Source organism: Ipomoea nil, unplaced genomic scaffold (assembly GCF_001879475.1).
Source record: "Ipomoea nil cultivar Tokyo-kokei standard unplaced genomic scaffold, Asagao_1.1 scaffold1237, whole genome shotgun sequence".
Lineage (NCBI taxonomy): Eukaryota > Viridiplantae > Streptophyta > Magnoliopsida > Solanales > Convolvulaceae > Ipomoea > Ipomoea nil.
Window position 1 is genome coordinate 500,863 of NW_017617665.1, and position 19,081 is coordinate 519,943.

Consider the following 19,081-nt stretch of genomic DNA (forward strand, 5'->3'; position numbering starts at 1 on the left):
CACAAATACTTCTAACTCTCAACAGGAAGAATTCAAGACCAAAGATAAAAGATTTACAAATGAGAGAAGAAAAACACTCATTAGTGACCCACTAGAGACTAGTGAGTCAGAGGAATCTTCAAGTGATGAAAGTGACACCTCAAAAGATGATAATGCAATGTTTTGCATGAGTATTTCCAACAACACACCCTACGAGGACATGTGTCTTATGGCAAATGAAAATGAGGAAAATGAGGTAACATCTAATTCTTACGATTCTGTAAATTCTTCATTCTCTAGAGAGTCCTTCTTTCACTTAATGGAAGAATGTCAAACCGTAATGGACACTCACTCTCAACTCAAAGAGCGCAATAATTTTTTAATTCTTGAAAAAGATGAATTAAATGAAAAATTGCAAAATGCTCTACTTGAAGTGAAAGAATTGAAAGATAAAATTATTTGTCTTCAAGAAGAGTGTAAATCAAGGGAAGTGAGAGAACACAACCTTAGAGAGGTTATAGCAACATTTACACATTCATCCAAAATAATGGACAAAATGGTAAATATGCAAAAACCCTCAAGTGATAAAACCGGACTTGGTTATGATCCATCGTGTTCTCAAGCCGGCCTCCGAGAAATTGACCAATTCTACTACTACTTTAAATAATAAAGTCCAAGTAGTAAAATTTGTAAAAGGTCAAGAAAGCACAGTGAGACAAGGAATTGGTTATCAAACTAATGTCAAAATTAATGCTATTAGGTCGAAGCCTCAAAGAAACAATATTTCGCCAAAACAGTATATAAAAAGACAAAAGTTTGTTCCCAAATGGAAACACACCAATGAGTCTAGTGCACAAAGCCCTCATAGGAAGATAGGAAGGAATCCGAGAATTGGGGTAGGGAGATTTTATCCCTCTAAACAAGATTGGTTTGATGATATTAAACCATGGACTAAGTCCAGATTTAATGCCTATCATAGGCTCAAACAATCTTCTTCCCAAGTGCCAAAAAGTCGAGTCTATTTTCAAAAACCGGCACCAAAAATGTTTTCAAAAATTAAATATGATTATAATGTGTTTAATGGTTACCAATCACCTAGACTTAGATCAGTGAGTACAAGGTGGATTTGGGTACCAAAAATGACTAACACCCAAGGACCCAAATCAAGTTGGGTACCTAAAAATGTGTAATTTATTTGCAGAAAATTTGGTACTTCGATAGTGGATGTTCTAGACACATGACTGGAAATAAATCCTTTGCTGAAGGTCTAAAATTCAACTTGTTAAGTACAAGCCAATTTTGTGACAAAGGATATCAAGTAGAATTCTTCAAAGACAAATGTCAAGTGAAGGATAATTCCTCGGGAGAAGTTGTTCTCGAAGGAATAAGAAAGAAAAATATGTATGTGGTTGGTTGGAACACGACAAAAGATTCAGTATGTCTACTAGCAAACAACGCACACGCAACAAGTTGGGAATGACACAGAAAGTTGAATCATCTAAACTTCAATACCATCAACAAGCTAGCAAGAAACAAACTCGTTGAAGGTCTACCCGATATTGTTTACAAGAAAGATCAAATATGTGACGCTTGCCAAAGAGGAAAGCAGATCAAGTCATCATTCAAATCCAAAGCTCAAGAATCTTCAACAAGACCGCTAAGTCTACTACACATGGATCTATTTGGTCCAGTAGACCCAGTAAGTCTAAGTGGTAAGAAATATACACTAGTTGTTGTTGATGATTTTTCCAGATACACATGGACAATATTTCTCAAGAAGAAAAATGAAGTGGAGCAAAAGTTGCCAGAACTACTTAAGATGCTACAAAACGAGAAAGACTTGAAGATTGCAAAATTCCGAACTGATCGTAGAACTGAGTTCGTGAATCAAGTAATCCAAACTTATTGCAATTCTCAAGGAATTCTACATCAATTATCTGCCGCACGTACACCACAACAAAATGGTGTAGCCGAAAGAAGAAATAGAATGCTAAAAGAAGCCGCACGAGTGATGATTACGTCAGCCGAGCTACCTAAAAGATATTGGGCTGAAGCAATCAACACTGCATGTTATACGCAAAATTGAAGCTTGATACACAAGTCTTACAATAAGACTCCGTACGAATTATGGAAAGGGAGAAAACCTAAACTTAATTATTTCCATATTTTTGGTATCAAATGTTTTATTCTTAAGAATGGTAAAACATATCTAAAAACTTTTGATGAGCGTGCAGATGAAGGAATATTTTTGAGATATTCATCTACCAGCAAAGCATTCAGAGTATTGAACAAGAAATCAATGGTGGTAGAAGAATCAATTCATGTTATATTTGATGAAGCTCATAAAAAGGAAACCCAGAGCAAAGAAAATGATCAGGAAAGTTGTCAAGTTGAAAAATCATTTAATGATACTGACATATCTTTTAAGAATCAAGTTGTACAGGGTATGGAACAATTGGACATTGATTGCAATAGTGAAGGACACGTGGAAGTAAATGAAGATCCACACGTGGGAAATCAAAATTCTCAAGCAGAAGCACAAGTTGGAGAACAATCTGATGAGCAAAATGTGTCTACCTCCAACTTACCTACTGAGCAAGGAAACGTTGAAAACCCATGCAATCTACAACCTGACTTGAGATGGCTCAAAAATCACCCTCCAGAGCTAGTAATTGGAGATCCACGAGAAGGAGTGAAAACAAGGTCCTCAACTATAGATGCTTTATTTTCTTGTTTTCTTTCTCAAGTGGAGCCCACTAGCATTGAAGAAGCTCTCAGTGATCTAGACTGGATTAATGCAATGCAAGAAGAGCTTGATCAATTTAAAAGAAATGACGTATGGGAATTAGTTCCAAGACCTGAAAATTACAATGTAATTGGAACAAAATGGGTCTTCCGGAACAAAGCCAACAAAGAAGGAATTGTTGTTCGAAATAAAGCAAGATTAGTGGCAAAAGGATATTCACAAGAAGAAGGAATAGACTTCGATGAAACATTTGCACCTGTTGCAAGACTAGAAGCCATCAGAATATTTCTAGCTTATGTCGCGTACAAGAATTTCACTGTCCATCAAATGGACGTGAAAAGTGCATTTTTAAATGGCTTACTTGAAGAAGAAGTCTACGTTGAACAACCACCTGGTTTCGAGGTAAAAGGTGATATTAATAAGGTCTACAGATTAAAGAAGGCGTTATATGGGTTAAAACAAGCACCGAGAGCTTGGTATGACACCTTATCAACGTTTTTAATTAACTGTGGTTTCACAAAAGGCCTTGTTGATAAAATCTTATTTAGAATTCAAGAAAATGATCACATTTTATTGGTACAAATTTATGTTGATGATATAATTTTTAGAAGTACTAATAAAACTTTATGTGAGAAGTTTTCCAAGCTAATGCAGAATAAGTTTGAGATGAGCATGATGGGAGAGTTGAATTACTTTCTTGGATTACAAGTAAAACAACTCAACGAAGGAAAATAGTGAATTACTTTGTGTAGCGCTTATTCACTATTGTAACTGTGTGTGGAAAATAGTGAATTACTCCTAGAAGTGAATTGAGTAAAGTGGACTAGGAAGATTACGCCACTTCCGAACCACTATAAAAAGCCTCTCTCATTTACATACCGCACTTACATAATTTGCTCTATCTATCTATCTTATCTGACTAACCCGTTTACTATTCACTGTTAATCTTAATCTTTCGGGTTTAGCATGTTTTCACGTATGCATGTAACTCAAACTTTTCGAGCTTAACCTTTGAATTATTCTAAGCAAGTTTGACGTATTGCATGTGATGTTCGTCATACGGTCGACGTGATACGATATCTTATTTATAGTCTTGAATATTATTGTTAAATATTGAGTGAACCATCTCCTTTAAATATTCAAGATATTCATGTCATCCTCACACCTCATCTAAGTTTATCATACACGTGCATGTGATTCAAATTATGACCATAACTCTTTACATACATTTATTCCGCTGTGCAGTTCAAGCTTACTCTATTTACTTATTACTTAGAGTTGAAGTTACCAAAGAGTTATTTATTGTTAAAAAGTTTGAAAGTCTATTCACCCCCCCCCCCCCCCCCCCTCTAGACTTTCACCACCCTATCGGGACCAACATAAATATTGTTATAATGATATAGTAAAAATTAACTTGCAACTTTCTTTAGAAGTTTTCATTCATTAATAAAATTTTGGTCGCGCTGGTCTGACAATGATATAAGAAAATTGTGTTAGATAAAAAAATAAGAGTATAATATTTGTAAAGTAATGTACAATTGTACCATAATAAAAATACATACAAAAATATTAATAAATAATGACCTAAATCATTCCAATAATACAAAATTATATAATTGAAATATTAAGTTTTGTTCTAATTAATCAAAATAAGATTAATTAAACGAAAAAAATTAACATTCATTTGTTTTTTTTTTAAATGCAAGAAAATTTTATATTATATTTTTTTTAATACAATTTAACATATTCGTAGTATAAGTTTAACAATTATATCAATTTTAATTGTGATGGGGTTCGAACCTAAGACCTTTCTTATAAAAATTAATGAGTAAGTTAAAATAATAAATAGTTAACGGAATATTCCACTATTAAAGTTTATACTTACGGAATTTAGGGTTATTTAAGGGAAGTGAATAATATAATAGAGGGTAAATAAGGAAAATCATTAAAAAAATATTAAAATCAAAATAATATGGACCATTCATTTTAAGAAATAATTATACCAACATTTTTTTGTTCTAGTTAAGGGCTTAAAATTATTGGCTCTTATTAATTTTGTAGATGTAGATGTAGATGTAGATGTAGATGTAGATGTAGATGTAGATAGATTTTGTAGAATACATTGCACAAACATAAATTCTTAATATTAAAATTAAAATAAATATATTATAGAAATTTACAAAATATTAAAATTTACTTAATGTGAAAACAAACATGATATTAAATATACAAAATCTTAAAAGTTATTTAATAATAAAATAAACAAATTTGCATAATATAACAAGAAACAGTTTTATTTTGATGTCGCCGGGAAAAGCTCAAAACACATATGCGGTGAGCGTGGATCGAACACGCGACCTTCAGATCTTCAGTCTGACGCTCTCCCAACTGAGCTATCCCCGCATTTGATCGAATCGCTTTAATAATATCCTTTTAGTATATATCTTGCATTTCTATTCTTTGTTTGGGGATGTTAATTAACCAAGAACAAAAGCAGGAAAGACCAGAACAGAATTGCAAGAGGAAGAAGAAGAAGATCAGAGTTTTGCAGGAGGAAGAAGAAAATTGCAGAGAGAATTGAGAGGAAGAAGATAACAATTGTATAACATTGCTGCCGAGCTTCTATTTTTCATCATTCTGCAGACGCCTAAGAGGTAATCTCAAAGTCCCATACTGAAAATTGTTAAATTAAAAAGAAGATTTTAAAAGTGAGTGTAGTGTGATGATAAATGATTATATGTAACGTTGAAAAGTTAGCGGTCTGTTCTTGTTTCGTTTCTGCCATTTGGACTACACACCAAGTGTTTGAGTTATTGCCTCAAAGAGAGGCTTCATTGCCATGATTTTTTTTTTCACTGCGTTCCAGTGGATGTTGGTGCTTAATTTGAATAGTATTCTAACAATTCTTGATTTTCTTTTCTGATTTTTACTTTGGCTGGTTGTGCTATTATTTTATACAAATTGTTACCCTGAAAAAGTATATGGGCAACTAACAAGTGCTTTTATGGAATTAATTTTGGGCACTAATCCAGTCTGTGTTTTAGGTTTGATTGATTTTTTTTAATTATTGGATTCAATTTCTATATATACGTGGACAAACAATATATCTGAACTAAATGCCTCTACTCAGATGATTTTTTTTTTCTGGAGGTTGGTGCGGGGGACAATGGGTATCTAAGTTTGAAGCTTTTAGCTTTTACATGTTTTCTTCTACAACATGGATTGTGTTGTGCACCCATAAGTTCAAGACTTTGTTGACTAATCAAAGTATCAGATGCCATGCTATTCTAATTGGTGTAATAATCAAAATGCAAAATTGATATGGATGAAAAGGGGGATGAGTTTTTGATAATGAAGAGCAAACAAACAATGTAGACTTAATGCACTTTGGATACTATTAGATGTTGTCTTTGCAAAATATGTAATTAGTATAATGAAGCTGATGTTTTGGTGGTTGTTTGGTGACTGATACATTCATTGAGCAATATTCTTTCACTGTTTCCCTTATACAATTTTGTGACATTATCACTTCATGTTTTCTTGCACTTATCTCTCAGATGAAAATGTTGAAATCATATCTTCTGAAGGCTGCTTTTAGAAACCGTGGCTATAATCTTTTCCAGTTCATTCCACAGGTAATGTTGTGCCTTGAACGTTATCTTTTGTGGATGCATCTTTATTAATATTGTTAATTATATTGCTTTCCTAGAGGGGGTTGCACAGCAGAAACAAGGAGGCAGCGGAGTTCATAGCAAAAGGGTGGAATGCTCTGAAGGAAGTTGATAGAGTGATTGATTATTGTGAGCTAAGTGACAGCCGGCTCATTCCTTACCTATGTGTAAGCTTTAGTCTGGAGTGCTTTATAATATTCTATGGTCTGACTCTCTGGGCATGTAAATATTTAGATATGGTGGATTTGCATTAGGATGCAAAGGAGAAATTTGAATTGGCTTTGGAGGCAGACAACTCAAATACCCAAGCCAGATATTGGCTGTCCAAAGTGCATCTCAAGTACCATACCCCTGGTGCTTGTAAAGCCATGTAAGAAGTTTATCTGTTCACCATGTAAACATAAAACATATTTTCTATTGCATAATCTTTGTCACCTAATTTGAATGTTAATTGGCATGTAGAATAACCTGCAGGCTTCTTATTATTCAACTTGCTGATATACTTAAAATTAATATTTGTTCATTTTCCTTTGTCATAATAGCGGTGTTGCTTTGTTAGTTGAAGCTGCGGAGATGGGTGATCCAGATGCTCAGTATGAATTAGGTCGCCGTTTGAGAGTTGAGGTTAGCTTTCTTTCATTGGGGAATTGTTTTCATTTTGTCATGGATAATGAATATAATCCATTTGGTCCAATTCAGTTAATTAGTGAGTGTCAAGTTCTTTTCAAGTACCATTGGTGAGATTTCATACTATTCCCAGTTTTCCAAATGCCTATCATGCACCTAGCCACCTATGCTTATCTTATCCATGTTTGATGTTTCAAATACTATCATTTGAAAGACGAGAACTGGATTATGTAAGACATAATCTGGGGATCTTCAAGATATAGACTGTCTAACTTGGGGAATTAAATCAAACTTCAAAGCTGGTCCATCACATTGACGATATGCAGGTAGTGAATAACCAGTCACAGGGCCCATTATCTCTACTTTCTCTTGTTACTTGAGGGCGTACTTGGAATTTTATCTGTTAGTTCTATTGTCCCAAAATTTCAAACATGTTCTCTCATAAGCATCAAAATATTGACCCAAGGTAATGTCCATTCAGATTCATTACACTAATGCAAGCTCAAACTCTCTAGGAAATTGCTTTTAAAGACCAAGGTATTCATGCAAGACTGCAAGTCTTTGCTTATATGGTTTCTATGCAAGGGAGAAAGGTGCTCCATGGGGGTACACTGTTAAACGAAAAAAAAAAAAAAAACTTATATTCAAAGTCTGTGTTCATGCATTGACATTTGACACCCTCTAATTGAATTACTTGACACAATGTCAGCTATAGTTATTCCTTTATAGCTTGGGCCTGGGTTCCTGTTTTGGGGATTTAAGGCATCTTAAAGTAAAGTTATTCACTCATTGTGCATATGTAATGGTATTATATTTTGACGTATTTTTAAGAACTTTCAACAATTTGACAGAACGATTATGTTCAATCAGATCAGCAAGCATTTTACTATATAGAGAAGGCAGCTGATCAGGTATAATTCAATAAGCAACGACTATGCACCATTATTTCTCTGTGTCTGCCCTCAAATTGCTAAAACAGCGAGTTTCAGTTGCATTCAGGTGCACTATACCTTCTAGGTGCTGTATTTCTGACTGGGGATTGTGTAAAGAAAGACGTTGATTCAGCAATATGGTGTTTCCATAGAGCGTCACAAAAGGTATAAAACATTTCATTCCCTCATTTATTGAAATCAAACTTTCACAAGTTGGTGAGTTGTTGCCACAAATATTTTTAATGTCTGTAGGGTCATCCTGGAGCTGCTATAGCATACGGATCCCTTCTTCTTCAAGGTAGAAACTATGCCCTTTTGCGATTAATCTACAAGCGTACTGTTCTCACCCATTCCAATCTTTATTCCCATCGTTTCTCAATTTAGCCTTTAGTTACGCCATCCATTACAGTAATGCTAACACAAGAGGGCAACCAAATCTCGCTTGTTTTCATTGCAGTCATAGAGCTAGTCAATTGTACCTTCTTTGTCATCATCACTTGTATTTCGTTCTAAAGTCGAGATTGTCTAATCATATCCTCCACTGTGGAATGGGCGTTGCAGGGGCCAAAGTTCCAGAAGCAGTAACGAAATTTCATACGAAGAGGCCTTCGAAGAGAGTGTTAAGAAAGTACGTGGGAGAGGACGAGCTTAACCCGGTTGAACTGGCTAGGGAGCAGTTTGAAATGGCTGTAGAAGCAGGATGTGATCTTGGATTGAGATGGTTGAAAAGGCTAGAGGAGGAAGAGAAGCGTCTGCTGTCCTCATAGTTGAGAGAACAACATAAACTGACTCTTGATATCAAGAGTTAGCTGCCATATTCAGCTTCAAAGGATGAATTCAATGCCATTAATAATGGATATCTTGTTTTGAATATGTGTATCTTGATTAAGGTATACCTCCATTTATGTAGTGAACTCAAGTTTGCACAAAACACTACAACGCGTTTGGACATCAGGACGTTAAAAGCCTGCAATCAAACCAATTAGTTAGTCCTTCCTGTAATGTGATTTAGTCTTTAATTTACGTTTAATGCTTACAATTCTTACATATATGGACATGGAAATACCAAAAGTCAACAGTCCTATTTGTTTGGAGTACCAAAAGTCAACGAGTCCTATTTGTTTGGAGTAACTGGGAAAAAATGCAGCTACTACTCGAAAGTACGAGAGTTCAAATCAAGAAAGTCGGGGTTCGAACACGTGACCTTGTGGTTATAAGTTTTTGCATCTTTAGTTATCTTGATTGAGATTACTCCTCAATAAGTCCTACTATCATGTACCAATCTTGTTGCAACAACCAACCTATTTGCCGCCAACCCTTACAGAGTGTTTGGTTGGAAGGAAGGGAGGGAAATAATATGGGAATTCAAAGAATGACGGGAAATTGAAAGCGAAAAAGTGAATAAAGACTAAAATGTCATTATATAATAATAATAATAATAATAATAATAATAATAATAATAATAATAATAATAATAATAATAATAATAATAATAATAATAATAATAATAACAATGACAAAATAATAATTCATTGTTGAATTATAATTCCACAAACTATGAAATTGTAATTTCTAGGGGACCCTAATACTTGCAACCAAACCGTTGAATATAAATTCAATTGAGTTTGGTAGGAATGAAATTACAATTCAATCTTACCAAACACCCCTTAACATTTCCTTCAATTAGAAGTGCCAAAAGTTCGGGCTTGACCCGTTTCAGGCCTGGGCTGATCTCGGACCTAGACTAGCACGGATTCAATCGTTATGCCCTGCATCACGTCGCAAATAGCACTGTGCGCCCCGTGTTGGAAATTTATATAGTAATGAAGATTAATGTTTCGGATGAACTACCATTAAAGCTTAAATATTATTTGTAGTTGTGGAGTTATAAATTTTATTTTAGTTTGGTAGAAAGTAAGTTGGGAAAAATGATTTGGAACCGAAGTTTCATGATTCGTTGATGTTAACGAATCGTTAGTTTTAAACGAATCAATGCTTTCAGTGTCCATCAAATCGACTGACATCTGCTTTGTTGATTTGGTGTGGTTATGCACTTATGCATGCAGTATGCATGGAATATATATGTGTATCCCTTTTTTATTCTTTGCATGGTGACATGCACTCAAGTAAAACATAGGTATATATATATATATATATATATATATATATATATATATATATATATATATATATATATATTGATATTATTTATTTAATAATATTGTATGCATATGAAAGTTCATACTTTGATTAGTTACATGTATATATTTTATATGTAATTATCTTTTCCCATGTATTTTAGATAAGATTTTATCTTTTTGGAAGTTAAGTTTTAAATTTAAAAATTAACTTCCTATGTAAACTTCTCCAACTAATTTATTTGCATCTATAAATATTGGAGAAACATCTGAAAAATATACATGCAATAAACTTGCATAAGACTGAGATATTCCACAGTATTGCATTTCAACAGGAAATTCTCAAACAAAGCAACTTGAGAATTTCATTCATCTTCTTGTATCCCATAAGATTAAATCTTGAACCTTGTTGCTTTTATAGAGGGAGATTTAAAGCTTATAGGAAAGTGATTACACGCCTGAAGATATCAAATGATCCGGTTTTGTTCCCTGATGTTTTCTGTAATTTTGTTGTATTTCAAATGTATTACATATTACAAGCCCTTTTTTCCAACAATCTATACTATAAGCTTTAAAGTTTACAAACCTGTGATAATTGATCTTGCCTTGAAAGTTTTGAAGGCAAGATGTCAGGCGTGAAAGAACAGTTTCCTATCACGGAAATATTTCGAAATGAGATTTTCGAATTTGGTGGTGAGGATGACATAAATCACTTTTGGGTTTGTCTTTGTTTATGTACAAGAAGATTTCTGTGTAGCTGTTTGCATTGTGTTCATGGCAGGTCGTGAGCATGCAGTACATATGGATTTGATCCATGTTATGCAGTCTATTTTCATCTTCACAAAAATCATGGAGTATCAAGTTATGCCAAGATGATTAGTGAGATGTGAAAATGGTTTTATATAAATAAATCATTTATTAGCAATGATTTAATTGGCATGAGAAGATGTGTACTTCCCTAGAGTGGGTGTGCGGTTTCAGCGTATCAAAGGCCGGAAATGATGATTATCAAGGTAGATATAATTTACAGGATGAGATAGGTACAGTACCTTTTATATCTTTGTCTCGGCGTTGGCAGGTACGTAAGTTTTATTTTACTTACTGGTTAAGTTCTGGATTATGTCTAGAAGATATGCATGAGATTCTTTTGAATTTTGCATAGCCTGTTAAATACAAGGATATGTTTATGCATGTATATAAATATTTTTATATTGTGACTTTGTCTCGGTTGCATGCATAGTATACAAGATACATGTATAATATGTTGGATCTTGAGGTGCTATAAATCTGCCAAATTTGAATTAATTTGGTATTATCAATTTTTTGTTTTCTTATGCATGGTTACAATGTTTAATGATTGTAAGTTGGAAATAATTTCAATGTCATGCATGAAATTATTGATTATTTTAGCACACAAATAATTTTATCCTTGTGAAAGTGTGAAATATTATGTTATATATATTTCTGATTAAGGCAGGAAGACTTTGAAATATTTGTTATATTTCTGATAAAGGCAGAAATTCCAGGAAATATTCTGTTATATTTCTTATAAAGGCATACAGAAACTTTTATGCATGAAGTATGCATAATGAAATTCATAAAAATTTATGAATGTATTTAACACACAGTTTCTCATATTGAGAATGTGTTAAAATTTTGAATGCCAACAAGTTTACTAGTTTATCTAGTATGGCTGGCAATTAGTAGTGAAAAGAAAGTTTAAATTTAAATCATGGATTATGATTAAGATGTCATGATTCTTCAGTTTAGAAGAAACATGAAAAGTTAAAAGCTTAAAATCAAAATGGTTTATTCTCCAAAGTTGATGTTCTCTGAATGGATGAGGTTTATTCTTCAAAGTTGATGATGACTCAAATGAAGGAAGTTGAATTTTTATTTTAAGGAGTCCTCACTGCTAATAAGTTCAACTTGATGATTGAAATTCTTGGTTATAGAATTTGCAAGAAATAAATATTTATTGACTAGGAACCTATAAAGGGGGTTCCGGTATAATCAATTGAATATTTTATTTCACCGGTTCATTAATAGAATATTAAAATTCTATCTATCATCATGTTCAGTTGGCTAAGTTGATGAGATTAAAAGAAATTTTGATATACTTGAGTAAAACCATTAATTATGGTTTAGTATATTTAATAGAAATTTCCATCCTGGAAAGATATTCTAATGTCAGTTGAATGTCTAATCATGAAATTTGTTCCTCAATTAGTAGATGGATATTTCTGCTTGGAGGAGGTGTTGTTTTATGGGTTTCTAAAAGAAAAGTTGTTTTTTCGACCACGGCAAATGAATTTCTTACGTTGGCTTTGACATGCAAGAAGTTAATTGGCTAAGGAATTTGATTATTTAGATTCCAGTTTGACCAAAACCGATGTCACCAGTTTAGTACATTATGACAATGCTACTACACTGACCATATCATATAAACAAGTGTTTATAATGGCAAGTGAAGGCACATGGGCTTGAGATTTAGCTATGTGGAAAATCCTAGGTAATAGTGTTGTAGCACTAGACTTGGTACAGTCCCGGTTTTAACGGATCTGTTTGCAAGAGTACTTGCAAGGGACATGGTTCATCGGAAGGGATACGGAAGGGATACGGAAAGCATAAATTAAAATTGCAAGTGAAGGAAAGCTCAACTCACATCTAAGTTATTATGTTAGACCTTGAGTTCAATGTAGATGAGTACTTCATTTTGTGATTTGCAAGCATCAAAAGTTTAATTAAAATTGTACCCAAAGAAAAGGTGATGCTTGGTTCTGCATTGTTGTAGGGATGAGTTTTTACTCTTAACTGATCTTTTGAAAAAATGCAAGATGCATTGCATGAGTTAAAAGATTAGCCTCTGTGAGCATGAAGTGTGGCCGCTTCAAACAAGTTTGGGCTTTACTTGGTATGTGCTCATTAATGGATACAGACACATGGCCATAATAGTGTCAAGTTACAGTGAGTTGTAATGACTGTAAAACTTGTGTGTGTTATATCTACGTTTCTTCAAAGAGACTGCGTGATTCAAGGTTCGTCCATCACTGCAATCCGAATTAATGTAACGCATATAACACTATGTGAAAGTTCAATCTCTAAGACACTTTCATTTATGCATGAGTTTTGGATTTATCTTGGTAAAGTATTAATCTTTACTATATAAATGGAGGAGGAATGTTGGAAATTTATATAGTAATGAAGATTAATGTTTCAGATGAACTACCATTAAAGCTTAAATAATATTTGGAGTTGTGGAGTTATAAATTTTATTTTAGTTTGGTAGAAAGTAAGTTGGGAAAAATGATTTGGAACCGAAGTTTCATGATTCGTTGATGTTAACGAATCGTTAGTTTTAAACGAATCAATGCTTTCGGTGTCCATCAAATCGACTGACATCTGCTTTGTTGATTTGGTGTGGTTATGCATGCAGTATGCATGAAATATATATGTGTATCCTTTTTTACTCTTTGTATGGTGACATGCACTCAAGTAAAACATAGGTATGTATATATATATATATATATATATATATATATATATATATATATATATATATATATATATATATATATATATATATATATATATATATAGAGTTGCATTCGGGTGCGAACGGCTCGCCCAGGCGCGAAATAAGAATGGATTCTGTTCGTCCACGTGTCCAGATCTAATGGATGAGAAACACTGATTTTTTAAAAAAATGCGGTGGCATTTTCGTAAATAATTGAACATCGAAGTGCAAGTAAAATGTATTACAAGTGCATGTAAAATGTATTATAGGTGCAAGTAAAAATTTACACTGAGCATCAATACTTAGGTGCACTTATAGTTCTAAGTAGTTGCACCTATAGTTCTAAGTAGTTGCACACATAGGTATAAGTAGTTGCATCTAGGTGTATGAATGTTTGCGAGTGGTTTTCAGGAGTATTACTACCCGCTGAACTCAGATCAATGAATGTTAACAAGACAAAATTACATGCACTTATAGGTGAAAGTAGGTGCACATATAGTTATAAGTAGTTGCACCTATAGTTATAAATAATTGCACATATAGTTATAAGCATACCCAGGTGCATGAATGGTTGCGGAAAGTGAATGCTAACAAAGCAAAATTACATGCACTTATAGGTGAAAATAGGTGCACTTATAAGAGATTTTACTTGCACTTCGATGTTCAATTATTTACGAAAATGCCACCGTGTTTTTTTTTAAGTTATTAGATCTGGACACGTGTCACGCGCTGATTCGTTCGCATTTCCTTCCTGGGTACTTATTCGCACCTGAGTGCGTCCCTATATATATATATATATATATATATATATATATATATATATATATATATATATATATATATATATATATATATATATATATATATATATATTGATATTATTTATTTAATAATATTGTATGCATATGAAAGTTCATACTTTGATTAGTTACATATATTTTATATGTAATTATCATTTTCCATGTATTTTAGATAAGATTTTATCTTTTTGGAAGTTAAGTTTTAAATTTAAAAATTAACTTCCGATGTAAACTTCTCCAACTAATTTATTTGCATTTATAAATATTGGAGAAATATCTGAAAAATATACATGCAATAAACTTGCATAAGACTGAGATATTTCACAGTATTGCATTTCAACAAGAAATTCTCAAACAAAGCAACTTGAGAATTTCATCCATCTTCTTGTATCCCATAAGATTAAATCGAATTTCATCCATCTTCTTGTATCCCATAAGATTAAATCTTGAACCTTGTTGCTTTTATAGAGGGAGATTTAAAGCTTATAGGAAAGTGATTACACGCCTGAAGTTATCAAATGATCCAGTTTTGTTCCCTGATGTTTTTTGTAATTTTGTTGTATTTCAAATGTATTACAGATTACAAGCCCTTTTTTCCAACACCCCGCGCCTCCCAAAACGACTTCGTTTTGGTAAGTTATGTAGGTAGTTGACGTGATTATGTACATTATGGTATACAATTATGTGTATTTGTTTATACAATTATGTACATTTTTATACAATTATGTACATTTGTTTTATACAATTATGTACATCCATAACAGGAAATTTATGTGTATTATGTTAAGAGTTTATGTGTACTATGTTAAAAGTTTATGTGTATTATGTATTATGTTAGATTATGTGTATTATCTTTTTTAAAAAAATATGTGTCTTTTGTTATACAATTATGTACATTCATGTATACAATTATGTGTATTCTAGTATAAAATTATGTACATTTTTTAACATGAGATTTTTTTTAAACGAAAATTAATCGCCAACACAGGGTAGCGAAATTTCAAAAAAAAAAAAAAAAATCTGAAACGACGTCGATTTGCTTTAGAGCGCACAATACAATACGCGCCCTGGTGGACGATATAAATTGCCTCACGAATTCGCAAATTATGCTGTGCAACTGAATGCACCATGCGCATGGTGCATACGATGCAAAACGACGTCATTTTGGTTAAAAAACGCGCGTCCCACTTAAAAAAGAAATCAGGTTCGATTCCCGGCAATAGCATTTTTATATATCCATAAATTCATAACTATATATCCATAAATTCATAATTATATATCCACAGTGAATGAATGAAGTAAAAATCCACAATGAATGAACTAAATATCCACAATGATTGAACTAAATATTCACAATGAATGAACTAAATATCCATAAATTCATAACTATATATCCAGAAATTCATAACTATATATCCATAAATTCATAACTATATATCCACAGTGAATGAATGAAGTAAATATCTACAATGAATGAACTAAATATCCACAATGAATGAACTAAATATCCATAAATTCATAACTATATATCCAGAAATTCATAACTATATATACAGAAATTCATAACTATATATCCACAATAATGTTATTGCCGAGAATCGAACCTGAATTTTTTTTAAATGGGACGCGCATTTTTAGTCAAAACGACGTCGTTTTGCATCTATGCACCATGCGCATGGTGCATTCAGTTGCACACCATAACTATTGCCGTGAATAGAACCTGATTTCTTCTTTAAGTGGGACGCGCATTTTTTTTATAACTAAAACGACGTCGTTTTGGATCGAATGCACCATGCGCATGGTGCATTTGGTTGCACAGCATAATTTGCGTCACGAATTGAGATCGGCCTAAATTACCTGGGCCAGTCTCAGGTTGGGCCCATGCCTTTTTTGGGCTGGTCCTGGGCTAGGCCACCAATATTATTATTATTATTATTATTATTATTATTATTATTATTATTATTAAATAAATCTAATTTATTTGTTTAAAATAATATTTGACCCACTAACATCTATATATATATGACATATTTGTCAAATTATAATAATTGATTTAATAGGCTAATTACAGCAAATAATTGATTTAATAGGTTAATTACGTCATATTTGTCCAAATTTATTTACAATATATAATAATTTATTTAATATGCTGATTAAGGCAAAGATGGTTACCCCAATTTGCGGTTATTACGGTTAATTGATTACGGTATAATAATTGATTACGGTATAATAATTGATTACGGCATATTTGTCCAACTTTTTACAGCCTAACACCATAATATATATCGCTTTCTTATTTCAATCCACGTACACCCTCACCAACACCCCAAAAAAAAAAAAAAAAAAAACTGTTATATTGCTTACGGTATATATTGCTTTTTTTATTGCTTTCGAATTTTCACTTTTGGTGTTAAATTAGCCTTCACGTTTTGATTTCGTAATTGTTTTAGCCATAATCAAATAATCTGTACGTAATGGCCCTAACTTTTGTTCTACTCAATGTCATAAACGCCTACTGTACTCCGTGGGTAATAAGGGTACGGACGTACGGTTGATTCGAATATACGAGGTCAAAAACAATCGAGGAGTTTATACCACAACAATCTTAGAATCTGTTATAGAAGATGTGGATGTATGATTTATTCTTATTTACTGTTAAATGTTTATTTTACTTCATTTTTGGTTATTGAAAAAAGTCTGGTATATCAATGTTTAATGCGAATAAAACTGTGTACTATAAACCGGAAAAGCAAAAAAAAAAAAAAAAAAGTCCGGTATGTATCTTTACTGTACAGCTTCTCTCACTACTTCAAAACTCTTGTGTTATCTTGTTACTCAGTTCTTTGCCCAGAAACCCTCTTACATTTTTACAGGTACTCTTTATCTTTCGTTATGTACTCTATTATTATTCCGTTTTTTTTTTTTTTCGTAATCAATATTATTGTAATTTATTTCATTTTTAAAATTTTTAATAGACTCGGTGTAATAATATACTTATTTTTAAAAATTTTAATGGTATTTGATGGGGAAATTACGTAATAGACAATAATTTGTAACTATTCTTAATTTCCTATTTCCTAAGATTACGTTTTAAAACTCATTTCCAACTATTCCTAATTTTTCATTCCTAAATTACTGTAATTTAGGAAATAAAGATTGGAGTTATATGTATTTGATTTTATTACTTTTTTGTTACCCTAACTAATATTACTGTAATTTATTTCATTTTTAATATTTTTAATGGACTCAGGGTAACAATATGCTTATTTTTATAATTTTTAATGGTATTTTGCATCATTCACAAAATTATAAAATCATTGATAATAATGACTACGATCAAATAATAAATTTGTAATTGTATTTTGTATCTGGTACATGCATTCTTATAAGATCATGCTCAGGTCTTTTAACCCGTGATTAAACAATTTTGTAATGGTACTTTATTTATATTGTATGAAACAAACAGAAACTGTATCATCATTAAAAAAAATTATATATTTTATTTTTTTATTCATTCAAATTTTGTAATTAATTAATATATTAAGGTACACATATACACTTGACATTCAAACAAGAACATGTTGAAAAATTCAAGTGTATCCTCAATGAGGACTCTTTGTATGCGATTAGAAACTTCATTGTCTCGAACAACTCAATGTCATTCAAAACCACCCAACACAAATACATGATCAGTTCCATGCGAGGCACAGAAGTCACTGATCATGCAAATAATAGTTCCCAAACAACATCTATAGATTCAAGGAGTTTGGCCAACTTAAACCAGAACAGATCATTTCTTCAGAGTTATTTGGTCATATTGTTACATTATATGGTAATTTCATCTTTTAACGTATGTTGTCACATTTACTCATTCACATTAATGTATTTGTTAAAATAGATAGATTTGATTGGCTTTATTGTGTCTATGCAGGGACGGAGCCAGAAATTCGATTGAGGGGGGGCGAAAAAGTGCAGACGGATTCAGAAAATTTTTCCAGTAAATGCGAAACATTAAAACAAAAGAGATAGTTTAAAAATAAATAAATAAATTACCTAAGAAATATAGTTGTAAATATTGTTGGATATGGACGAAAAATAAAACACATCAAAACTTTATAAAAATATTCATAACAAAATATGAAACATAATTAATTTGAATAGAAAACACATTATAAATTATCCATCTCATTATTTACCTAAGAAATATAGTTGTAAATATTGTTGGATATGAACGAAAAATAAAACGCATCGAAACTTTATAAAAATATTAATAACAAAATATGAAACATAATTAATTTAATAAAATAATTTGAATATACATCATATTATAAATTATACATCTCATTATTAATATAAAAGAATGTTATATATATGTGTGTGGGTATTAAATACACAAAAGGCTATTTAAAACTAATTGTTGATAGCAAGATTTGAACCCTTAAAACCTTTACTATTTTCAAACACATGCTCTACCAACTACTCTAACTCACCTCTTGTTAACATTTAGTAGTTTTTTTAATACTAATACTAAAATCTGTACTATATATATATATATATATATATATACATACAATTATACAAAGACTATATATGGGGTGGGGGCAGCGGCCCCCCTGCCCCCCTCTGGCTCCGTCCCTGTGTCTATGCAATCACCCTGCACTACATTAGTCA

At 32.1% G+C, this 19,081-nt stretch overlaps 1 protein-coding gene and 1 non-coding gene across 2 annotated transcripts; one reads left to right on the forward strand and one right to left on the reverse strand.

Annotated features, from left to right (window-relative positions):
• Nucleotides 1-5,055: 5,055 nt before the first annotated feature.
• TRNAF-GAA lies at nucleotides 5,056-5,128 on the reverse strand. The gene has a single exon. It is a non-coding gene; the product is annotated as a tRNA-Phe (tRNA).
• An 87-nt stretch (nucleotides 5,129-5,215) lies between these two features.
• On the forward strand, nucleotides 5,216-8,949 carry LOC109183914. Its single transcript, XM_019333945.1, has 9 exons — nucleotides 5,216-5,379; nucleotides 6,283-6,360; nucleotides 6,435-6,563; nucleotides 6,651-6,766; nucleotides 6,939-7,020; nucleotides 7,875-7,934; nucleotides 8,013-8,120; nucleotides 8,208-8,253; nucleotides 8,517-8,949. Exons 2-9 carry the CDS (start codon nucleotides 6,283-6,285, stop codon nucleotides 8,720-8,722), a joined length of 825 nt encoding a protein of 274 aa, XP_019189490.1. The 5' UTR covers nucleotides 5,216-5,379; the 3' UTR covers nucleotides 8,723-8,949.
• Nucleotides 8,950-19,081: the final 10,132 nt, after the last annotated feature.